The 25,610-nt window shown below is 40.1% G+C and overlaps 1 protein-coding gene across 9 annotated transcripts; it reads left to right on the forward strand.

The window, feature by feature from the left end:
• Nucleotides 1-6,819: 6,819 nt before the first annotated feature.
• Znf655 (zinc finger protein 655) lies at nt 6,820-24,700 on the forward strand. 9 transcript variants are annotated; one of them, XM_013364935.4, is made up of 6 exons: nt 6,837-7,113; nt 8,084-8,246; nt 9,636-9,721; nt 10,121-10,247; nt 20,276-20,380; nt 20,944-24,700. In XM_013364935.4, exons 2-6 carry the CDS (start codon nt 8,111-8,113, stop codon nt 22,335-22,337), a joined length of 1,848 nt encoding a protein of 615 aa, XP_013220389.1. In that variant the 5' UTR covers nt 6,837-7,113; nt 8,084-8,110; the 3' UTR covers nt 22,338-24,700. The 9 variants fall into 9 exon arrangements, with proteins under 9 accessions (XP_077879873.1, XP_077879872.1, XP_077879868.1 ...); XM_013364933.4 differs by lacking the exon at nt 6,837-7,113 and adding an exon at nt 7,120-7,330; XM_040277730.2 differs by lacking the exon at nt 6,837-7,113 and adding an exon at nt 7,120-7,319.
• The last annotated feature ends 910 nt before the right edge of the window (nt 24,701-25,610 follow it).

The following is a 25,610-nucleotide window of genomic DNA, read 5'->3' on the forward strand; positions in this document are numbered from 1 at the left end:
GGCCTCTCCCCAGGTCGATGGACTTCGCAGGGTGGGGCGGGCCTCCTCTTTCAACTATATATATATATATATATATATTTTAAATATTTATTTATTTATTTTAGTTTTTTCGGTGGACACAACATCTTTGTTTGTATGTGGTGCTGAGGATCGAACCCGGGCCACACGCATGCCAGGCGATCGCGCTACCACTTGAGCCACATCCCCAACCCCTTTCAACTATATTTTATTTGTTGATTTTCCTTCAATTTTAGCGATAGATCTCCTGAAATCCCATTCAGTCTTAGGTATTTTAAAATGGAGGAAATATTTTTGAAATCTGAGTCAAAGTTCTAATAGTGAGGAAGGAGAAAACAGTCCTACAAACCTTTGCTCATAGTGGTAGTATGAATCAAAATGAATGCACTCCAACAAGGTGGTGAAACTGAGAGCTAGGGCTGCTGTCAGGATCAGTCACTTATCCCTGATTTGGACAGGTCGTTGTGGGAATATTTTCCTGCTCCAATTCAGTTCTGGCAAAAGTAGAAAGATAGGGTTTTACTTTACATTTCTCAAATGATCCCAGCACCTTAAAATTTAATTTTTTTAAAAAATATTTTTTAGTTGCCTGTGGACCTTTATTTTATTATTTAAATGTGCTGCTGAGAATTGAATCCAGTGCCTCATTCACACATGCTAGGCAAGTGCTGTACCACTGAGCCACAACCCCAACCCCTCTGAAATTTTATTCTTAATGCTTTCCTACTTTATATCAACTAGGCTACTCGAGAAAAAAGACTTTCTGGGTGCAGTGGCATTCCTGTAATCCCAGTGATTTAGGATGCTGAGACAGGAGGATGGCAAGTTCAAAACCAGTCTCAGCAACTTAGAGAGGCCCTAAATAACTTAGCAAGACTCTGTCTCAAAAAATAAAAAGGGCTGGGAATGTGGCTCAGTGGTAGAGTGCTTTCCTGGCATGCATAAAACGTGTGTTAGATTCCCAGCATCACAGGAAAAAAAAAGTGTAAAAACTGGCTGAAGCCAGGTGCAGTGGTGTATGCCTGTATTCCCAATGGTTCAGGAGGCTTAGGCAGGAGGATCACCAAGTTCAAAGCCATCCTCAGCAATGGCAAAATGCTAAGCAACTCAGTAAGACCCTGTATATAAATAAAATACAAAATAGGGCTGGGGATGTGGTTCAGTTGCCTAGTGCTCCTGAGTTCAATCTTCCATACCCTCCTCAAGCCCCCAAAACCTGGATGAGTGAAGTAGTGTTCTTTTGTACTGCCAATGACCCATGAGGCTGAAGCAGGAGGATCCCAAGTTTTAGGCCAGACTCAGCAAATTAGAGACCCTGTCTCAAAGTAAAAACTGAAAATGGCTGGTGATATAATTCAGTGGTAAAGTACTCATGGGCTCAATCCCCAGTATAAAAAACAGAAAAATAAAATTTTTATTTTTAACATAACATTTAACATGGTTCTTCATAAAGCAGTTGACATTTAAAAAATATTTGTTCAAATGGATACAGTATCAATGTTTTTTTTGCTCACTGGTAGAAAGTATAAAGTTCAATAAAGTTCATTCTAGGCCTGCTATTTCAATTCTTGCAAGGGCATGTCTTATATAAGTTAAAGAGATTTCACTATATTACAAATGCAAGGTTATTTATGAAAGATCCAATGAGAAAGAAAACAGTATTATTTAAAATACACATTTCCCTGTGTAATAAACCTATTGCTTCAGCAAATTCTAAGATTTCATTGATCTGTTTACAGTGTATTCTATACAATTCATTTATTGCTTACTTCTTGTCTACTTAGCACTGACCTGTATAATGAAGTTTTTATTTGGTCCTCTCTCATTTAGTAGCTCTCAGTAAAAGAAACATCTTTCATGTGCTAGTGGCACAACAAGAAATGGAGTTGGACATTAGGTTTTAGCTAGCTGAATTTTTCACAGTGAAGTTCAGTCTATCATTGAATTTCAAAATTGAAGAGCCTTTAACATAGCTTATTTTATTTAGGGAAAATTTCAGACCTGGTGGGCTTACAGTTTTCACCCAAGACCACCCTGGTAACCAGACTCCTAATGGCCCAACTCACATTCTATACAAACCCTTCACTAGGAACCTTTGTGAGTTGAAGAGTTATCCCCCCATAAATGACAAAATCCACCTATGGTCTACAGTTTCTCGTTTAAAAGCCTCACAAAGCCCTAAAACTGAAAGGAAAATGGTTTTATACGCACAATCTTTCCTATTGCATCCAAAACGTTTTTTAATTCAATAGGCTTCATCCTGTAATTACCATTAGTGGTCGTGGGTTCTGGGAGGAACTGATGATGTACAACACTTTTGATATGTAATAAACCTGGGTACTTAAAAAAACTGGGGTCCTATGAAACTCCAGAAATTAGAGTGATTTCATCCAAGTTGCTGATACCGCCAGTTATCGGTGATGAGTCCTGTTTCCCCACCTGTTGAAGTTTGAACATTAGAGAAGCATGCTGAGGCAAGCATATAAAGCAGGGTTTATTTAAAAAGGGGTAACAGACTTCTCCCAGGAGGGAGAAGGGGGCCATAGCTGGTATCCTGGTATCCCAAGAAGCAGGTGTTCTGCCCTTTTTATATGCCCCGGGCTTCCTGTGTATGTCACTAGGCCCAGGAATGCTCAGTGGGAGGGCCCAAAGTTGGGAAAAAAGTGGGCTGAAGCGGGAAGGGCAGGATGGAGTAGCCAAGGGCTTGTTAACAATAAAAGGGGCAATTCCTGGGACAGGTTACCTTGACAACTGGTTGGAGCTGGGGCAGGTTCCTGATAAGGGTGGAGGAAGGGCTCTGAAGGAATTAACATTTCAATCCCTCTGGGGACAGTCTCCAACTTCCCAGACTCACTCAAAATTGGCCTCTTTGACCCGAACTGACTCGATTTATCTATACTGACTGCCTAATTCTGGCTTCAACCCCACAGCGGGGAGATCAGGAGCAAGTGGGCCCCAGAAGGGTGCGCAGACTCCTCTATCTGGTCTCTGAAACATCTCACCCGAGCCCCTTATCCAAACTTTGCACCCTTCTGGCCAGGATCCAGTGTGTCCCCGAAGGGAGCAGGGGCTTCTGGGGCCAAGGTGGGGAGTCAGGACACGTGTGAGGACCCTCCTCCATCCACATCATGGGTAGCCAGGGGCACGGGGGACACCTCAACCTTTGCCGCACCCATTTGGCCCCTACCACATTTCAAGGTAATCCCTGGAGAAATCTGGAGTGCCCGACAGAAAAAGGGGCTGATGCGAGCAACCTGGACCCTCAGGTCACGAGAACCCAGAGGAAAGAAATAGTGCTCTAATCGGAAATGTGTCAGCACCCCGCACTGAGCTCAGGATCCTCTCTAGGATCTTGGGAGGTATTTGCATCCGATTTCTGGACTTCCTTGGTACTAAATTCTGGCTTGGGGGATCTCTTTGTTCAGCTTGCCCGCTTTGAGGACAGGGAAACTTGCCTTCACAGATATTTATATTTCACAGATACTTATATTTTTCTTATTGATGGCAGTAATTAATAGTTATAATTATTATCGGTCAATAATAATAATGTGTATGGCTGAGGCTCTGATGCAAGAGTATAGGTAATCGAAGATCAAGGATAAATGGTTTCACAAATTGAAGTGGCTGCTTCTCTTTGGGGCCATGATTATGTGTTGCCAGTTGCGCGGACACTATTTTCAAATATCTGATTTATGTCGTAGATTTTTTTATTATTATAGTGTTAGCTTTGAATTACTGTAACAAGATAACCTGAGATGATTTTTAAAGGAGGAAAATTTTATTTTGGCTGAGTTTCAAAGTTTTCAGTCCATGATTAGCTGGCCCTGTTGTTTTGGGGCCTGTGGTGAGGCAGCACACCATGGCAGGTGGCAAAGGAAGTTACTCATCCCATGGCAGCAGGGAAGTAAAGAGAGAGAAGAAAGTGTTGGAAGTGAGGATCTCAATATCCCCTAGGAGAATGAGCCCCAGCCAGCAAACTTCCTCCCGCTAGGCCTCACCTCTTAAAGTTTTCATCACTTCCCAAGAGTGCCAGTCTTTAATATACTTCTTCTCCTCTCAGCACTTCTCCAGGGATCTGGTTAAAATAGCAGTTTGCTACTTTTATTTTTTTTGGTTCTGGGGATTGACCCCATTGCGGAAAGGATTGTGAAGAAAGAGGACCATTCCTTGTGACTCAAGGAATGAGTCACTGAGTTGTATCCCCAGCCCTTTTTATTTTGAGATAGGGCCTTGCTAAGTGCTGAGGCTGCCCTTGAACTTGCAATCCTCCTTTACAGAGCTGGTGCCATCTGGGAAACTGAGGTAGCACAAAGATTCCCCCCACCTTCAAACCTCAATTCTTGTGATCAAGTCCGAAAGATTTCAGACATATCACAAAGAGTAAAAGGCATGAGTTTACTGAAGGGATAAGAAAAGGGTAAAGGGGACACTCTCAAGGGAAAGTTTTTCCTCTTGGAGAGAAGAGGGACAGCGTGACTCTCCTGTATTCTAGTTTAATTAGGGAACCCAGAGAAACTTTCCAGAGAGTCCCATGCAGGTCTGACTTTTGACTAATAGCAGGATGACACCAGACTTTCCCCTCTGCCATGCCAACTCTGGCTCACTGTGGCCCATACCACTTCTAATTGAATTCTTAACCATAAATTCTTATGGTTAGGATGAATTATTCTTATCTCCCTGGTTTTCAGAATATGGTCTATGAAAGGGCACACACAAGTCACCCCCCCCATACACCCCTTTCAGGGTAACTTGGGTTCCTCTTATCAACATTATTTTGGGCCTGCATTTCTCCTATAGATAACAGTTTGCTGAGGAATGTGACACAACCTGTCCATTTAAGCTAGGCAAGGCTGCAGGCAAATTGCTTCTGGAAATGGGCCTCTTAATGAAGTATTCCCTTAACCTCGTGTCTCAGTTGTCTGTCCCACAACTCCAGCCTCAGTCTCCTGGGATTACAGGAGTGTGCCATCTTGTGCCCAGCAACAGTTTGTTGCTTTGTTCAGATTCCAACTCAAATCTTTTCTCCAGCTGTTCCAAATTGCCCTAGTTACCCCATGTTTCCTCAGCAATTTATCTTAGCTCCCCTGCCCTGGCACTGATGTTTGAATTGAGGTCTTTAAACACGCTTGGCAAGTGCTCTACAACTGAGCTACATTCTCAGACCTTTTTATTTTGAGACATGCACCGTTTTGCTAAATTGCCCAGGCTGGCCTTGGGTTTGTGATCCTCCTGCCTTAGCTTCCCCAGTAGCTGAGATTATAGGCATGTGCCACTTTACCCGACTAGCTTAGTTTTATGTACACATGTCTATCTCAAACTACAAAAGTATAGGGGTGTAATATTTTACTTCTTTTGTGCCTATCCATGATAAGTGCAATAGGGGGCTTATGGTAAAAATTAATGAAGTACTCAATCCCTTGGGAATAGTTGCACGTTAAGCAATGTAGTTAGTGCTAAAAATCATAAATTTTATGAGTTGGTTGTTTCCACCTGTGTCATCTGAAGAAGTGTTGAAAGACCACTTTGCTCAAAAGCAAAATGATAGCTACTGTTTCTTAGAGAACCCTGCTCTGTTAGGGCTCAACAGCTATTGGAGGGAAGGGGACTCTTGAATGGGTCTCCTGTGGTCCTTTCATTGGAAAAAACTGCCTGAATCTGCTAAAACTTGGAAACACTGTATGTACATCACTTTCAGTTTGCTCGTCTCTTCTACCTCTCTGCTTACAGTGTGAGGCACTTTGAAGTGGAGAAATAGCAACTCAGTAAAGAAATCCAAACCTACAGCTACCCTATAATATTAAAACAGCTAGTTATAAAAAGGAGAAATTCATGTGTCATCTGTTGTCCCAGGGACTGTCAATAGGAACAATAGTTAGACATCACCCAAAGGTATATTTCTGTTTAACACAAGACACAGTTTTCAACTGGAGCTGGCCAGCAAGCAATAAACTAAGCAGTGTATTATCTGTCTCTAGTCCTGACTCCATTGTGCCAGGATATTAGAGACTAAAGAACTGTGTCACAGTATGAAGTTGGACTAGATCAATGATGCCCAAGAAGGAAAGACAAAGATGGCAAAATCTCTCAGAAGTTGATGCAGTTTAAAAAGCATACAGAGGGGTTGGGGTTGTGGCTCATTGGTAGAGCACTTGCCTAGTATGTGTGAGGCCCTGGGTTTGATCCTTAGCACCACATAAAAATAAAATAAAGGTCCATTGACAACTAAAAAAAATATATTTAAAAAAAGCATACTGGATGCTGCACATTTCAGATTTTTCTTAATTTGAAATGACAAGTAACAGTAAAGGATAGCATTTGACTTACTATAGACAATGTTTAAAGTTTCTTCCAAATCACTTTTTTTAGTTTTGATTCTGTTAAAAGGTCTTAAGATCCAAGAATACCAGGGGATGCAAAAATGCCCAGGCTCTCCGCCTGCCCAGGTAAGGCACTACCCTATACCCATCCCTGTTTCTGCGTGGCTGAGGCTTTGCACCAGAAACCCAACTGCCTTCCTCAGTCTCGCTTCCATTTCAACTTACACAAGGCTCCCCACCCCCACATTACCCAAGGTCCACAAATTTCAGCCGATCCCAGGATTTGGTGGTCCTCCTTTCGCAGAGGCGCTACTCGGCGTAGGCACCCTTGTGCTAGCTCCCTACTATGACCATTAGCTCAGTCATTGTTCCTCAGGGTGATGGGCCTACTAGGGCGGGCCACCTCCCTGCGGGGAGTCCGAAGGGTCGGCTGGCGTCTGAGAAGGGCCGGTGGGGGGCGCTTTCCTAACGTCTGTCGCAGTCATAGGTGGTGTGATGGCTAAAAGCGCCCATCAGGTGAGTGCGACCGCAGAAGGACGAAGAAAAATCATATGAGAGAGGGTTTACGGCCCTTACTAGAGTACCCACTCCCCTATCCAGGACCCTCCTTCAACGGCACCATCCGGGGCTCTCATCCGGGGCCTTTCTTTCGCCGCCGGAAGTGAAAACGAGGAGCGCCGCCTCCGGGTTGTCTAGAGCGGTCCCGGAAAGGCTGGCGCGGCTACGCGAACGAAGGTGTTCGTGACGGGACGGTCGTTAGGTCCGCCTCTCTGCTCTGGTGAGTCCCCCGGAAGCCGTTCTCGCGTCGCCGTGGGAGCGGCCCGTTGTTTCGCTTCCCCAGGAGGAGGAGGCGGCCCCGGCTGGGGCTGAAGGCTGTTCCCGTCTCTAGGAGCGCGCGAGGGCCTGTTTCTCCTCGATCCTGGTTCTCCCGGAAGCCCGGCGCGGACTGAGGGCCCCGCGGTCAGAACTCGGTGTCGTGCCTTGGTGTGAGCTGGGTCTGTATGGCCCGCTTCGCCTTTTTTGGGACTCTGTTTTCGCCTAAAAGGGAAGTGGGAGGAGGGCAGCATTAGGCGAGGCCTTTCGCGCACCAAGCTAGGAGCCTGGCGAGGGCCTTAACACCGGGTTGTGGAAGGAGGACGTAACCCTGTGGCGTCCTTGGGTTTGAAGGACACTAGTCAAACCTCTTTGAGCCTCAGGTCTTCTGTATGTTCCTCTCAGACTGCCCACCCAGTCGGACGAAGGGTCTGACCCCAAAAGTGGAGTTTTATTATTCTTTAGGCCTGTTCAGTAATTCAAGTGGGCTGTCGTCGTTACCAAAATTGTTCCTAAGGGGCCTCCTTTAGAAAACAATGAGTAATCACAACGAGCATGTTTCTCTTGGGTACGAATTTGAGACTCCAAAACAAGGTTGTACATTTAATTCTTTAAACTCTCTACAGGAAGCTTTACAACATTCACTTGTAGTATATATATATATATTTTTTTTTTTCTTAATGAAATCCTATAAGTTCAGATTTAGTGGATTTCAAATACACCTATGAACCAGGACCTAATGATTTGGATCTTAAGTATCTGAAACTGAGTAATATCTGTTTTTCTTTGTGTTGTTTATTTGGAGTGGGTAATCGTTGTTAACTAGTTTTTATTGAGTACCTACAGTGTGTAAAATACTTTGCTAAGTCTAGAGGATATAAATCAATGTGATGTTTTAATGTATTGCAATAATTTCTCCTAATCTCACCCTGCAGTGATGGTCATTGTCCTCCAGAACAGGGATGGAGGAAATATCGGCCCAGGAAGCAGCAGGATCACCAAGGGTCCAGTTTCAGTCTTTGGAGACACAGTCTGAGTGTTTTCCCCCAGAACCTCAGTTCCTGCAGGACACCGACATGGAACAGGGACTCACTGGGGGTAAGGCAGAGATAGCATTTATAACCAGGAGAATGGGAGTGTAGAGTCTCCTGGGCCTGCCAGGGTGAGGCCAGGAATTTGAATAAGAATTATCCCCTAGAGGGAGGACTGGAAGGGACAGATGTGGCTCAGATCATTCCTAGTTTGGACCTCTTGGTTAAAAATTATTCTTCTTTCTTTTTTCTTCTTTCTTTCTCTCTTTTTTAGTATTGGGGATTGAACCCAGGGATGCTTTACCACTGAGCTACATCCCTAATCCATTTTACTTTTTATTTTGAGACAGGGTCTCCTAAATTGCTAGGTTTCACTGAGTTGAAGGATCTCATTAAATTGCTGAGGTTGGCCTGGAATTTGCCAATCCTTCTGCCTTAGCTTCCTGAGTCACTGGGATTACAGGCATGCACCACTGTGCTCGGCTCATCTTTCTTTAATAAGCAGAGTGGTAGTCATTCATTCTGTTCTGGGTGTTTGTCTTTCAGACAGCCTTCACTTTATCCCACTTAATATATCCAAAATAATTTCTAAGATTTGCTGCTTTTGCTATATCTCACAATCCTTGCTTGACTCTCACTTCCTCTTAGATCCAGGACCTTTCCCTTCCCCTATTCACTTTACTTGCTTTGCCACTTGCCTTTCTGTTGCAGCTGCAGTGTTTGTGACTAACTTAATTCCTTGGTTGAGCACAGTGCCCATTTGAATGCATATGTGTTATATATTGACTGTAGAGTCATATTGTTATCTATAGATAGATTGTCAAGAATTTTTTTTTTCCCCTTTGTTTTTTGAGAATTATGTCTTAGATTGCTGTGCCCAGCTTCAGTGCCTGAAACACTTGTGTGTTGCAATATAGATTGCACCATAGGGTGTAGGGTGCTGTGGGGCATTGTGGGAGTGCAGAAAGGATTGTGAAGAAAGAGGGCCATTCCTTGTTCCTGGGAGCCTAACACACTGGTTGCAGAGACAGTGCCCATTCACAAAAGAGAGAGGCTTAATGGAATTTATAGAGCAGTGTCTGGGAAAGTGTCAGAAGTCTTTTAAATAACCTTGGTCTTGGATAAGTCACTACAAGTCTTTATGCTTTGCCCATCTATAGAACAGGTATAATGCTTGTTCTTCTGTGAGAGCAATATCATGTCAAGGGGTTAAAGTAAAATAGGAGGATTTCTAATAAAATCCTGTATCACAGGTCTAAACATGTGTGAGTAGGGCATGAAGTACTGTGCAGGAGCAGAGAAGACACACCCATTGCTTGATAAATGTTCATTGGTTTTACTAGAATATTGATGTAAAGGAGGTCCCACTGACATCCCTTGGGCGAGAGAGGCCTCTTCTGAAAGGGAGCCCTGGGGAGGGGCTGCTCTCACTCTTGGCTCCTTTCTCCTCCCTCAGCTCCACCTGTTCCCCAGGTGCCTGCTCTTCCCCACGAGGGAAGCCCAGGAGACCAGGCAGCTGCGCTGCTGACAGCCAGGTACCAGGTGAGCTGAGGAACCCTCTGCTTTTCCTCAGTGGCTTTTGCTGCTGATATGAGTGTGACTACTCCCTCATCCCATCCATTAATCCTTGCCTAGATTTTTTTTTTTTTTTTCAATAGCAGACCCCAGTTTGGGAACTGGTCCTCTTCAGAGATCTGCACTTTACACAAAACACTTTTCCATCTCCCCAATACCTGAGCAGACCTTCTTTGACCCTGGTCCTATGGTGGCCACTTACTCGATATTTAAGGGTTATGGGATTTATTCCCTAGGTTCTAATCTGTTTTCCCTCCTCCCCAATGTAAATACACACTGGATACCTTCTCTGTCATCATCCTCATTTTCTGGCCATGGTGCTACAGTGGCCTCATTCCCCAGAGCAGCCAGAATGTGTTATTTCAGGAGTTTGTGACATTCGAGGATGTGGCTGTGCACCTTACTCGAGAGGAATGGGGATGCCTGGACCCTGTTCAGAGGGACCTCTACAGAGAAGTGATGTTAGAGAATTATGAGAACGTGGTCTCACTGGGTAAGGACCGTCTTTCTTATTTCTCAATTTATCTGTTTCTGAGGAGGTGTGAGGTTTCTGAGAAGGTCAGTAGGGTGTGGCTCAGATTTCAGTTTTTTTTTTTCCCCCTGGGGAATTGAACTCAGGGGGGCTTTACCACTGAGCTACATCCCCAGTCCTTTTAAGTTTTTTAGAAACAGGGTCTTTTTTTTTTTTTTTTTTCTTCCCCCTAGGCAAGTGGGCACCAGGGATTGAACCCAAGGGTGCTTAACCACTGAGCCACATCCCTAACCCTTTTTTATTTTGAGTCAGGGTCTCACTAGGTTGCTTACCCCTTGCTAAATTGCTAAGACTGGCTTTGAACCTGCGATCCTCCTGCCTCAGCCTCCCCAGACCTGAGATTACAGGCGTGTGCCACCCTGCCTGGCTAGAGACAGGGTCTCACTAAGTTGTCGAAGCTGGCCTTGAACCTGAGATCCTCTTGCCTCAGCCCTTTGAGTAACTGGGATTACAAGGCATGCACTACTGTGCTTGGAAGATTTCAGTTCTTATAACTTTTGAATTTTCTATTTTTAAAGTTGGCTCCTGAGGGATGGTAATTAAGATTCCTTAGGGGTGTCAAGAGGAGACATTCTGCTTCTTATCCCCACTTCATGTTTCATGGGACTTTTTATTGCCTGTTAGCAAAGAGAAACTTGCTTGTGCTTTGCTTAAGTTCTCACCTTATCTTTCTTTGCGCGAGACTCTAGAGCAGCCTCCCAACCCCCAACTAGACTCTTTGCTTTTGGTATTTCAGTGTCCCCATACCTGATATTTTTCTCATTTTCGTAGGAAGAAGTACCTTTCTAAAAGATAGACTAGGGCTGGGGAAGTATTTCAGTAGTAGTGCTCTTGCCCAGCATGTGCAAGGTCCTGGGTTCCATCTCCCTACCAGGGCCAAGACCTCAGCTCCTCTCTTTTTGATACTTTATATCCAACCTGTTAACTGTTTATAGTGTATCCAAATTTAGCCACTGTTAACTGCCTTCACTGGTACTCCCTTGTGCAAGCCACCATTATGCCTCCCTGGAGTACTGCATAATTTCAAAAGAGTTTCCCTGTTTCTACATACCTTCAGTTTATTCTTATCACAACGTCCTGAGTAGCCCTTTAAAAATATAAATCAAATCAAGTCACTTTTCTGCTTGAAGACTTGCAGTGAGTCCATATTTCATGTAAATAAAAGGCATATAGTTTTATGACTTTCAGAGTACCTCAGCGATCTTGCCTCCCATTACCTTTTTTCCGCATCTCTTCTGTCTTCTTCTTTTTGTTGAGTAGTCAATTCATCTCTAGTCAGGCAAATTTAAGAGACTTTGCTTAAAAGCATGACTCACTATAAATTCATTCCAGTGAGTCACCTAGATGATAATCCCAAGTAACCACACCCAGGGCAACAGAAGTCTTAGATGTTTACCCCACCTTAGTGGGATAATTGAACTGTCTTTCTTTTGTCATTTTGAGTGGTGTAGTAGTAGTGAGGATTAGGCAGCCTTATAGTACTGTTGAGGGGCATCAGTGGGGAGTTGTTGGCAGTCTCCTTGATGAGCATGGTTCCTTATTTCCCAGTCTGTACTCTGTGTGTGTGTGTATACACACATTTATTTACTCATAGCTTTTTTTCTTTTCTCTCTCTCTTTTTTTTTCCTTTTGCTTTGCCTGTTTGGGTGGTGGCATCTAGCACATTTCTTTATTTCCCAGATTACACACAGGAAGGATTCAAGAGGCCTTCTTACCTGCGGGGTGGCAGTCTGTCCACTGGGAAAGTTTTTAGTGTGTTTTCCATTCCTGGCTCTTTGATCTTTATAGGCATACTTCTTCGCCTTCCCATCACCCGGATTCATTGTGTGAATTCCTGCCCAGCCCTGAGTCATACCCAGGCAAGTGCTTTCTCTGGAGAAACACTTGCAGTTCTTACAGCAGGAATCTCCAAGAGATGGTGGCCCAAGTATCGGATTTTCATCGGTAGTGCTCGGCCCTGCTCGGAAACTCCTTTTCCAGGATTGTAAGATAATAAACTTGATTAATTGGATTAGATGCTTCCCGAATGCCACCACTGTGTAAAATTGCAGTTCTTCAAATGAGCTTTGTTAAATTTCTAATATAAGGGACAAAAGAAACCCTTTCTTTGCAAACAGATGGATTTTTGAACCTAGTTTATTTAGAAACCATGCTTGGTGGTCATTTGCATATGTTCTGAGAAACTAAAAAGTTCAACCCCATCTCTTCAGTTATGGTCTTTTCCTGTGGTTTTAGAGTGTGGAATATGTGCTCTGTGTAGCCCCTTTGCTGTAGTAAACATGACCTGCCCCTTGTGTTGCCTCACACTTTTGTGAACCTTTGTCTTTCTTCATTTTTAACATAATTTTCTCCTTCAAGGGCCTGCCTTCTTCCCCTTGATTCTTTGTGGCACTATGTAGATTGATGTATTTATATTAGCTTTGCTGATTAAGTATTCCTTTGTTCCTTAGAACTATTCTCTTTTTTTGTATGGGGGATTGAACCTGGGGACACTTTACCTCTAGGCTACATTTCCTGTCCTTTTTAGTTTTTATTTTGAGACAAGGCTTTGCTCATTTGCTGAGGCTGGCCTTGAATTTGCAATCCTGCCTCAGCTTCCCAGAGTGCTGGGATTACAGGTGTGCACCACAGTGCCCAACTCCTTAGAACTATTTTTAATGGAGGGGAAGTGGGAGGGCCAAAGAGTTAAATCTATTTCAGGGCATCAAAAAAATGTATATTAATAAGTTTGTAAATTGTAAAGTGATATACATAATTGTAAACTGTTAATTTTACCTAATAATTACAGAATTTCCAACAGTTAACCTGTCTATTTTTTGGAGTAAAGAAACTTTGTAGCAGTTTATTGCAGTCATATAGCACAATATGCCGTGAGGCTGAACTACATCCTATTTCCTCTTTCATTTCTGCATACACAGTGCATGCATGCACACTGACAGTACCAGACACACAACAAGAAACCTTCTTACTCAACCTGCTTTTGTGACCAAGTCAGTAGCATCTCCTTAGCAATTATTTTTACAGTCCCTGAGAAGTAATTTTCATATTTGTGGGTTCAGCACGTTCGAAATTAAAAGTTATATATTTATTTATTTTACTTACTGTTTAGGATTGTAACATATAAAGACTTTATGATTATTCCCTGATTTAGCAGTCCTACTGTCTAGTTTATCTCTCTTACCTCTGGCAGTAGCTCTGAACTATGTTTGACACAAGTCATCAGAACTTTGGTCCTTTGGTTATGTGCTTCTACTAGATAGTAAATATATAAACTATAAATGAGTAAAAAAGTAGAAAAATGTTCTTATTATCAAATTTAAAAAGAAGCATGTTCTGTTGAAGTGAATGAATAAATGGTTTAAGGATTGTACCCAAAGAGAGGTGACCTGTGAGTGAGTGCTAGATTCAGGCCCAGAAAGGGTAGGATTGTATTCCACTTGGGTCATGGTAGATGCCCTGTTAGATAATGGTGTTAGAAACATTCTTGTCAGAATTTTTGATGAAGATAAATAAGTCTATAGATCTTGAATGTTTTGTACATACCAGTTGCTTTTTGAACTTGATGCCATGGAGGACAACAGTAATTTTGCACAGAATGTTTTTTACTGTCATGGCTATTTACCATTTACTGAGCAGACAATGTGTTACTAGGTATTTTATATATCTCTCTCATTTAGACCTTAGCATAATCGTGTTTATAGAGGATACTATCCTTACGTGGGGCCCAGGAAAGTTAAGTGATTTTTGCAGGAACAGTGATGGGCTTGGGACACAGTTCTATCTCAAGCCTATGCTTTTTTTTCTTCCTGTTTCCAGGGTTTAAAGCCCCGGGGGCGCTTAACCCCTGAGCCACATTCCCAGCTCTTTAAAATATTTTATTTAGAGACAGGGTCTCGCTAAATTGCTGAGGCAGGTTTTAAACTTGTAGTCCTCCTGCATCAGCCTCCCCAGCCACTGGGATTATAGGCATGCACCACCATGCCTAGTGCCTATGTTCTTTTTGGTGTTTCAGGGAATTAGGTCAATAAATTCAAACACATATGGCATTCTTTTTTTTTTTTTTTTTTTTTTTTGTATTTTTAATGGTTGTCTATTTTGAATGGCAAGAAAACCTCAAAATAACTGTGGTAAATTAGATAAACAGGCCTATTTGTACAGTTCAGAACCAGGAAGAATATGCATTCAAGAAACAAAACCATTTAGGGATTCATTTTAGCTCAATAGGTGTCTACAAAAGAATGCTATTGCTGAGGAAAGATTTTATTTGCATATTTATTAAGGATCAAGAAGAAAAACATGAAGATTCCAGATGGCTAAAGTCTTAGCACAACTCTGGTAAGAGCAATAAGCCAAATAATAAGGTAAATTCTAAATGTTGTTTTTAAAGGCAGTTTAGAATAAATCTCATTTAAAAACTCAAATGAAAAAGGTAAAAAGGTTTGAATAGAAAATTGAGTTATACTTTAAATAAAAGTATAAATAATTTATTTTTTAAAAAATATATATTTTTTTTACCTATAGTTGGACACAATACCTTTATTTTATTTATTTATTTTTATGGGGTGCTGAGGATTGAACCCAGTGCCTCGCATGCGCTAGGCCAGCGCTCTACCACTGAGCCCGAGTTATAATTTTAAATAGGAAAAAATTTAAAGCAAGTGTATGGTTAGAAAGCATAGTATTTTGGGGCTGGGGTTGTAGCTCAGTGGTAGAGTGCTTGCGTAGCATGTGTGAAGCACTGGGTTCCATTCTCAGCACCACATATAAGGAAATTAAATAAAGGTCCATCAACAACTAAAAAATATATATAAAGAAAAAAAAAAAGAAAGCACAGTGTTTCAAGTTAAAATTGTAGAAAAAGACATTCAGGTCATTTGCAACAAAACCTACCATTAATGCTTTCTGTGACAGGCAGTATTGATAGATGGACAAACTATGGATTGTGGAACCAAACATTGATTCTGTTTACCAACTGTGATATGTTACGCAAATTATTTAATCCACACTTGGTTTCTTCATCTATAATACATGAAAAATAATGTCTACTTTTCTGGGTTATGCTGAGGATTAAATTGTACATATTATATAAATTAAATTGTAGATTTTTAATGTGTATAAGTATCTGGTTTATGCTAGTTATTTCAGTTTTTTGGAAAGCACAGCAAGTGGTATGAGCTATAGAGGAGATTTACTAATCCAAATAAAAATTTAGGAACATACTCAAATTATTTCTTTATAGTGGAATTTTCTCAAATTGGACATTGGTTAGACTCTTGCCTAGGAGTTTGAATTTTTATTATAGGAGATTTGTATGTCATTAAGATGAAATGATCTTGTAGATCCCTTTTAGTTAAAATTCCTGTGATTCCAAAATCTTAGGATCTTGGCTCTCCATGTTTTATTCTATTTACCACCCTCCCCCTCTTTTTTTTTTTTTTTTTTTTTAACCTTTTTCTCTACTGTAAATATGGTGGTCTTCTGTTTGTTTGTTTTTCCATATGTATTTTTGAGGGAGGGATGGGTTTCACTTCACAATTGTTTCCTCCTTTCCTTTTGGGTACTGGGGATTAAACCCAGGGTGCTTAATCCTGCTGAGCTATATCCCCAGTCCTTTTTATTTTTTTTATTTTGTGACAGGGTCTTGCTAAATTGCTGGGGCTGGCCTTGAACTTGTATTCCTCTTGCCTTAGCCTCCCAAGTGCCTGGGATTACAGGTCTCTGCCACTGTGCCTAGCACAATTATTATTTTTTTCTAGTAGAATGTTTAAAAGACAGGTTTTTTTTTTTTTTTTTTTTGCTGGTGTTGCAGGTATCAGGGATTGAACCAGGAGTGCTTTACCACTGAGCTAAGTCCCCAGTCCTTTAAACATTTTAAAATAGGCTCTTACTAAGTTGCTTAGGGCTTCACTAAATTGCTGAGGCTGACTTCAAACTTGTGATCCTCCTGCTTCAGTGTCTTGAGTTGCTGGGATTATAGGCCTGCACCTGTAATCTTGGCATCTAAAAGCCAGATTCTGAAATAACACTGAATTTGAATCTTAGCTTTCTTCATCACTTATTTTGACTTGGGGAAGTTACTTAGACTTCTCAGAATCTTAGTATTTCCATTTGTTCAGCGAGAAAAATAATAGTTTCTGTCTCATAAAATTATGGTGAGTGTTAAATGAATGAAAACTTGTAAAGCTCCTGGCATGGTACTTTATACCCACTGAGTCCTTAGTAAACCTTAATACTTTGATTATACTTATATAGTTGACTTTTAGTCTATTTCAAACTATTTTTCTCTTCTATAGTTTTTTAAAAAGTATTTTTAGTTATAGATGGACATAATAACTTTACATTCTTATATTACCTTAAATATGAGTCTAAAATCAGATACTTTACTGGGTGCGTGGCACATGCCTGTTCCCAGCAGCTCAGGATGCCGAGGTAGGAAGATTGCAAATTCAAAGCCAGCCTCCGAAACTTAACAAGGCCCTAAGCAACTCAGCAAGACTGTTTCTTGAATTCCAATTTGGGATTAATAGAGTCAGTTCTTTTCAAAACATACAAACAAGGGCTGAGTATGTGGCTCAGTGATGAAGTGCCCCTGGATTCCATCCCCCATACAACAACAACAACAAAAATCAGATTAACTTCATCCCACATGAAAACATCCTTTTATTGTGCATTTGTATTTTAAATGTAACTGTAGAGTAAATAACCAAAATGTGTTTCGGTTATTAGATACTGAGAAACACCTTAATAAATATCTCAAAGTTAAATGTTACAAATTATGTTATTAAAAGTCCAAGGAGGACTGGGCTTGGGATGTAGCTCAGTGGTATAGCACTTGCCTAGCATGTGTTTGCAGCTCTGAGTTCAATCAGGGAAAAATAAGAATTCTGAATACAATATTTGTTCCTCTCTGCACACCTTGACTTAAGCTTTCATATCTTTCTCTTTTGAGGGAGGGATACTGGAGAGCAAACCCAGGGCCTTGTGAATTGTAGTCAAGTGCTCTACCACTAGGCTACATTCTCATCCCAGCAAAACTATTTTATTTGATGTGAAAGAGCTTAATTAACTGAGTCCAAAAGAACTGACTCTTATTAATCCTCAGCTGGAATTCAGAAACAGTAAGTGCCTTTCATGGCTTTGTTTTGATTTCTTTGCTCATAGGCTCTTATATGGGGCAGCTGTTGTTCATGATATTTTTCAGGCCCAGTGCCATTTTTATATAAGTTGGTAGCTGTTCATATGTTGATACATGGGCACAAAGTTGGGATAAGATAGGTGTTGCGTACATTAATCAAAAGAATTGCAAGATAACATGGTCCCTGCTATCAAAGAGTTTATAAATTGGGCTGGGGTTGTGGCTCAGTGGTAGAGCGCTTGCCTAGCATGTGTGAGGCCCTGGGTTTAATCCTTAGCACCACATAAAGATAAATAAAGGTACACTAAAAAAATATTGGAAAAAAAAAAGTATAAATCAAGTGAGGATAATAATGCCTGAAATTTTTAAGAATGTAGCCAGGTGCACACACCTTTAAATTCCAGCACCTTGGGAGGCTGAGGCAGGAGGATCACAAGTTCAGAGCCAGCCTTAGCAGCTTTTTTTTTTTTTTTTTGCTCATTAATATATATCTCTTTATTAATAAATTTTTTTTGCAATTTTCCATTTTATTTATTTATTTTTTATTAGTTGTTCAAAACATTACAAAGCTCATGACGTATCATCTTTCATACATTTGATTCAAGTGGGTTATGAACTCCCATTTTTACCCCAAATACAAGTTGCAGAATCACATCGGTTACACATCCACATTTTTACATAATACCATATTAGTGACTGTTGTATTCTGCTACCTTTCCTATCCCCTACTATCCCCCCTCCCCTTCCGTCTCATCTTCCCTCTCTACCCCATCTGCTGTTATTCAGTTCTCTCCCTTGTTTTTTATTTTTTCCTTTTCCCCTCACAAACTCTTATATGTAATTTTGTGTAACAGTGAGGGTCTCCTTCCATTTCCATAGTTTCCCTTCTCTCTCCCTTTCTCTCCCCCCACTCGTCTCTGTTGAATGTTAATCTTTTCCTCATGCTCTTCTTCCCTGTTCTGTTCTTAGTTGCTCTCTTTATATCAAAGAAGACATTTGGCATTTGTTTTTTAAGAATTGGCTAGCTTCACTTAGCATAATCTGCTCTAATGCCATCCATTTCCCTGCAAAATCCATGATTTTGTCGTTTTTTAGTGCTGCGTAATACTCCATTGTGTATAAATGCCACATATTTTAATCCATTCATCTATTGAAGGGCATCTAGGTTGATTCCAGAGTCTAGCTATTGTGAATTGTGTTGCTATGATCATTGATGTGGCAGTATCCCTATAGTATGCTCTTTTAAGGCCCTCAGGGAATAGACCGAGGAGGGCAATATCTGGGTCAAATGGTGGTTCCATTCCCAGCTTTCCCAGGAATCTCCATACTGCTTTCTATATTGGCCGCACCAGTTTGCAGTCCCACGAGCAATGTACAAGTGTACCCTTTTCCCCACATCCTCACCAGCACTTATTGTTGTTTGACTTCATAATGGCTGCCAATCTTACTGGAGTGAGATGGTATCTTAGCAGCCTCAGCAACTTAAGGAGACCCCAAGCAACGAAGCAAGACCTTGCCTCAAAAAATAAATAAATAAATAAATAAATAGGGCTGAGGATGTGGCTCAATAGTTAAGTGCTCCTTGGTTTAATCCCTGGTACCAAAAAAAAAAAAAAATCTATAAACAATATTATACAGTGGCATGTCAAGATAAGGAGAACAAATAATAAGTTTTGAAGAGACAAGGGCTTGAGCAAGACCTTGCATGTGTGCTACTAGACATTTGCCAGGGCCAGCACATATAAAAACAGCCTCTTTTTTTTTTTTTTTTGATACTATCAAAGTTCTATTCCCTTAGAAGCAGACTGTTTGTTGTTTTAGCATTGAAAGAGACCTTAAACCATTATGCAAGCCATAGAAGACCATTTTATGTTTGAATGCACTTTTATTGTATTTTTTCTCATTGTATGATATTGTAGTTAGTTATTTATAGCTGTCTCTGCAGTTGGAGTGTGAGGTTCTTGAGAACTTTCAGGGGATGAACCTTTTACGTGGGTTCTCCATCCCCTACATTCTCTCTATATAAGGGCACTTCCTAAATGCTTGTTGAATAAAGAATAATGTACAGTAATTCTAATAGGTAAGGATATTCTTTTGTTTTCCCTCATATGCACTGGAATTGTTTTTTTCCTTTATTTTTAAGAAAATTGAGTTGTAATATTTGTATATCTTGGGCACATTTATGTAATGTTAGGAAAATAAGCCTTTCCATCTTTTCAAATATTAATCATTTTTATGTGTTAGGAAATTCATTCTCTCCTAGTCATTTTGAAATATGGATTATTTTAACCTATGGTTACCCTACTTTGCTAAAGAAGTAATTCCTCCTTTTTGTGTCTTGGTGCTCCTTATTGAGCATCTTCTAATTGTTTCCTGAGATTGGTCCTTGGAGTAGCTAATCTTTATTTATTCTGTTGTTACAATTTAGCTCACTAGGCAGCAGCAGGTGCTTGGGTTTCACCTTTCTCCAGTCAGCAAAGTGATGTTTTGATGATCTCCATTTGATACTTGTAAACCAAGTTTAATACAAAGATTGATCTTTAGGTCACAGATAATGGTAATGATAACTTCTGTGATGACAGGTTCACCCCCATGCACAAATTCCCTTGTCTGAAGAGGGTTTAAATGAATATTGTTGCTCACAAATTATCAACTTACCCTTAACATACCTCGTTCTGGAGCACAAATCTGTGCTCCTTGTGGCAGATCTTTGCCTTCCTTACTTTCCAGGCTTTTCTAACTAATGTCTTCTCAGAACTTAACTTTTCTCTATTAATCACGAGTTAAAAGCGAAAGTGACTGGTTTAGCATCTGGGGGTAAATTGCCACATCCCATTTCCTTCTCTATGAGCAGGATTTCCAATTTCCAAGCCTGATGGGATCTCCCAGCTGGAACAAAATCAACAAGTCTTTGATCTGGACATTAAGAATAGAGAAGTCTTAAAAGATGACTGCTCAGGTGAGTAAGGCAGAATCAATCAGATGGAATTAGTAGGGAAGTGAAGTCCGCTTGTTGAGCCATGTTGTGGCTGCATTGGTACTCAAAACAAAGAGCTCTGCCTGTCCCAGACTGGAGAGCTCCTGCCTCTCTTTTTGATGTGGGGGGCTTGCTGGGAATTGAACTCAGGGCCTCATGCATGTTAGGCAGAGTTCCTGCCTTCCCTTTGTATTTGTTTAGCCCCTTATGCACAAGTTGTGCTAGGTCCCATTCAAGTTGCTTATCTAAAATTCTTTTGGAAGAATTTTATTATTACCTTCTTTGAAAAACCTTAACTGATTATCTTCTTACTCTGCCAGATATTCTATCTATTCCTACCACTCCCTTATCCATTTGGGTCCTACCTGACTGCTCTGTTCATGCCCTTATCTGCTATTGAGATTTTGTGCCTGTTTTTTTTTTAGAGTAAATAAACTTCTCATCCTTGTAGATATTACATCATTTAGTTTCCTCCTTTCTGAGTTCTCATTAAGCACAGGGTACTACAGATTACATTTGCATTTTCTATTTATGTATTGTATCAGATGGAGAGACCAGAGAAGAGAACAAGCTGTTGATTGCTAAGCAGAGAATTTCGGAAGAAGTACATTCATACAAAGTGAGAGTAGGAAGACTCAAACAAGATATTGCTCAAGTTCCTGAGACTAGAGAAGTATATAAATCTGAGGACAGATTAGAAAGACTTCAGGAAATCCTAAGGAAATTTCTTTTTCTGGAGAGAGAGTTTAGGCAAATAACAATCAGCAAGAAAACCTTCACCAGTGAGAAGAACAGTGAATGTAATGAACCCGAAAAAAGCTTCAGTCTGGACCCTACCCTTGATGCAGATCAGAGAGTTCTTAGAATACAGAATATTGATGATAATAAGTACGACATGAACTTCAGCCAGGACTCAGCTGCTGGTAAACATGAACACATTAACCTGACACAGAATTTTCAGAGTAGTGAAAATAAAGAAAGCTTAATGGATCTCTCCCACCTTAGTAAATGGGAAAGCATTCCTACCACTGAGAAATCGTACAAATGTGATGCTTGTGGGAAAATCTTCCATCAGAGCTCAGCCCTTACTAGACATCAGAGAATCCATACTAGAGAGAAACCTTACAAATGTAAAGAATGTGAAAAATCTTTCAGTCAGAGCTCAAGTCTTAGTCGACATAAAAGAATACACACTAGAGAAAAATCCTATAAATGTGAAGTGTCTGATAAATCCTGCGAAACATCTGATAAATCCTGTAGTCAGAGCTCAGAAGTAATTCCGCATAAGAAGAGTCACACCAAAGGCAAATCTTATAAATGTGGCAGTTGTGAAAGAGTCTTCAGTCGTAGTGTACACCTTACTCAACATCAGAGAATTCACAGAGACATGCCCTGTAGGTGTACTATTTGTGGCAGAGACTTCTGTCATACTTCATATCTAGTTGAACATCAGAGGGTCCATCATCCAGAGAAATCCTATGAGTATGATGAATGTGGGTTGGCTTATGTTAAACATCAAGGAATTCGTTTCAGAGAAAAGCCCTATACTTGTAGTGAATGTGGAAAAGACTTCAGATTGAATTCACATCTAATTCAGCATCAACGAATTCACACAGGAGAGAAACCACATGAATGCAATGAATGTGGAAAAGCTTTCAGTCAAACTTCATGCCTTATTCAGCATCACAAAATACACAGAAAAGAGAAAGCATATGAATGTAATGATTATGAAGAAAGTTTCAGTCATAGCTCAGATCTTACCCTGCAACAAGAGGTTCTCACCAGAGAAAAAGTCTTTGATTGCGATGCATGGGAAAAGAACTTCAGTCAGAGAGCACATGTTGTTCAACATCAAAGAATTCATACCAAAGAGAAACCTTATGAATGCGATGAACGTGGGAAGACATTTAGTCATGTTCAGGCCTCATTTGACATCTGAGAGTTCACACCAGGGAGAAGTCGTGTACGTATTGAACGTGGCCAAGCTTTCACTCATAGTCTGACCCTTATCAGCATGAGAGATTCTCACCACAGAGAAACCCTTTGACGATGACAAATGTTGGAAAGCTTTTAATGTTTAAACTCTTAATTGGCTCTTGCATGTCCATACCAGTGAGAATGTGGTAAATTATTTACACTATTTTCATACCTTAGTCACAATTGAGGAAATCATACTAGAATAAAATTCCATTACTGTAATTAATGTGAAGAATTCATTAGACTACCCTGGGTCAGTATCAGATTCATGCCATGCAGAAAAGCTGTCAATGTAATAAATGAGTATGTGTGTGAAGAAATTCACTCATAACCCAACATTCAGTATTAAAGAATCTATACCAAGAGAAGTCATTTGAGTGTAGTAAACATGGCAGATACTTCCATAGATATTAATCCAGTCTTTGTCATAAGAACATTTGTACCAGATGAGAACCTAATACAATGCAGACAGAAATTTGCCACTGTATTTCAGGCTTTAGCCAACCAACATCAAAGTATGGGAGATAAGTTGTTATTATTTGTATATGAAATTGTTAGTATTTAGTTCCAATCTTTTCCATTACAGAAGCCAGACTGAACTTGATAAATGCAGTCCTGTTTTCTCATGGCATTCTTGAATTTAATAAGAGATCTAAATAGTTATGTATATTTTATTTATAGAATTCATTTAAGCTATTTTTTATTTTAACATGGTCTATACACATTTTTATTTTTCCAGAAATTGGTTGTTTATTCACAGCTTTTCTAAGATATTGTTAACACAATACACCATTGTTAAAACACTCCAACTTCTGGAAAGTAGCTCAGTTAATTTTTTTGCTGTTCTGGGCCCAAGTTCCCTCCACAACAGACTCTGGCTGCGTTTTTCTGAGGAACTTTACAGACATAACCTTTGGTTTTTCTGAATTAAGCACCTTCAGATGATGGTTTCTTAGTTTTAAGCTTTTAATCAACTGGTATGCTATTCCTATTTTGATGTTGCTAGTCTGGTATCTTCTTTCCTAAAACAAAGCATTGTCTTTTAAGAAAATTGGATATCAATATGCAGCCAATCTATAAATATGGGGGATTTAATCTCCCTGAGTTTGTGGCAGGCAGCTAAACATTTTCAAGTGACATCCAAGTTTTTAGCTGCCTTGTCTGCATCCACAGCTCTCCAAAAGAGATGCTAAGGACATCAGGGAGCCCATCAGACTCCTAGTAGCCTAGCTACATTCATTCAGTGCCTGTTCTGCATGTCTAAGTTTAGGATTCTTTTATATGCCTCTATTGAAGGCCAGCAATATGCTCAGGTCTGCTTTTGATAGGGCAAACATAAAGAACATTAAAAAAAAATCAGAAAACTTCATAAGGGAATACAGCCTTCCAACAAAGATGTTATGTAATTCTCTAGAGACTATTTCAAGAGTATGGCAGGTCTGTTCTTAGTAAAGATTTAACCGTTAGGATTACTTTATCTGTTTGTATCCCCCACCCCTTTCAATCCAGGATAGTATTTGAAGTGTGGGGCCTTTTGTATAATTATTTGTGTGTCATCATTTTTATTTTCTTTTGAGAGAGGATCTCACTTTGTTGCCCAGGCTGGCCTTGAACTCCTGGACTCAAGCAAGCCTCCTGCCTCAGCCTCCTAAATAGTTGGAACTATAGCCATGGCATTGGCTTATATTTTTGTATTTTAATAGAATCTACAGGCCCTATAAAAGAACATAGATTTTTATTTGATAAAACTGATTACAGATATTGTCTCCAGAGTTCTGGGTCACTGTCATATACCTAAAGAGTTTATAATTTTTTAGATGTGGTCAAAGCATTTTATTGTTTTTCTGTCTTAAGTTTCATAACACCTTGTGAATAAAACAAGTGTTACTTAAAATTCTAGTTGTCAGTCCAGCAGTTGAGACTTTCATTGTTCAGATGTTATAATATTCACTAGAGATCCTTAACAAATATATAAAAATAAATTGCTCTATAAGCCTTTAGTGGCTAACCTCTATTCCAGTTCTGCCACTATATTTTGCTTCTGTGCCATCAGCAAGCTTAGAATCTCATCAGGGCAAGGTAGGGATCTAAATGAAATTGATATATAATGATCTAAATGTAAAAGCAACTGAAAAATGCATGTTTTTTTCCTATCAAATATGTATACCCTTACTTATAGAGACCAATAGTCATCTCTGGTGACTATGTTACAGAGGATTAAGAAATACCTAAATAGCATAAAATGTAAATCACATGTATGCATTTGGTTTAGGAATGTGCTTTTGTACTTCTACTTGAATAAAGGTGTGCTTAATATTCTGAGAATCTGTTTCAAACAAAATCTGAAGGCCTCCGCCAGAAGCATTCAAAAGTCTTCGAATCACCTTCCTGACTGCAACTTTCTTTTTTCCTGAAACTTGCTCTATACAAAAGTGAATCAGCCTGTCTTGTAGGGATACAAAATTTGCTTTTCCACAGACCTCTATAACCCAGCTGAATATTTAGGATTTAAAGGGCTATTCAGTTGGGATGTTATCAGTACATGAAATGAGAGTAAATAGTTTCATGTTTTAGAACTAGAAAGAGTATTTTTTCTTTGTAAGTAAAATACATTTTAAAAAACAAGAAGCCAAAATAGTCCTTGAGTATGAGTAACTTGCCTTTTCAAGCAGATGTTTAATTAGTCCAATATAATTTGAGTTTGTTTAGTCTTTTATGGTCTTGAAGCGGGAGGGAAGAGAAGAAATATATGGAAGGTCATCCAGTTTATCTTTTCTTCTGTTGCTCTACTTAACTTACATGTGCATTTACGTAATATGTACATATTCAAACAATTCTCACCACAATTCTGCAAGAGAGCTGGCTTCTTATAGAGTAACTGAGGTGGAAAGGAGGTAAGCATGCTATCAGATACATCTCAGAGCTCAGCAGTTTTCTTTGATAGCCTTTCACTTCCTCCAGTGATTCAGTGCTGCATTTGCAGCTGATCCCAAGACTCCCAGAGCTCTGGGATCCTGCCTAGGAGAGGATATCTGTTTTTAAGGAGCTAATCAAAGCCCTTCCTTGACACAGGCTTACATAATTTCAGCAGTGTCAGGTTATTAATTAAAAACTCCCAATCCTGATGTGATATCCCTGTTTCATCAGCTAGTTGCACATTTCCATTTCTCAGTGTTCCATGTTTTGTTCTTAAGTTTTTCTGCTAACTAGAACTTGCTGATGGATACAAGTTAAT

The sequence above is a fragment of the Ictidomys tridecemlineatus genome, chromosome 10, assembly GCF_052094955.1.
Source record: "Ictidomys tridecemlineatus isolate mIctTri1 chromosome 10, mIctTri1.hap1, whole genome shotgun sequence".
Taxonomy (NCBI): domain Eukaryota; kingdom Metazoa; phylum Chordata; class Mammalia; order Rodentia; family Sciuridae; genus Ictidomys; species Ictidomys tridecemlineatus.

Excerpts from the sequence above, each read along its gene's own strand:
- Znf655 (XM_013364935.4), top strand. The coding sequence starts at position 8,111 with ATGGAGGAAATATCGGCCCAGGAAGCAGCAGGATCACCAAGGGTCCAG. Across the intron at positions 9,722-10,120 it reads TGCTGACAGCCAGGTACCAG|GAGTTTGTGACATTCGAGGA; the intron begins GTGAGCTGAGGA and ends GTGTTATTTCAG. Across the intron at positions 10,248-20,275 it reads TGAGAACGTGGTCTCACTGG|GATTTCCAATTTCCAAGCCT; the intron begins GTAAGGACCGTC and ends CTCTATGAGCAG.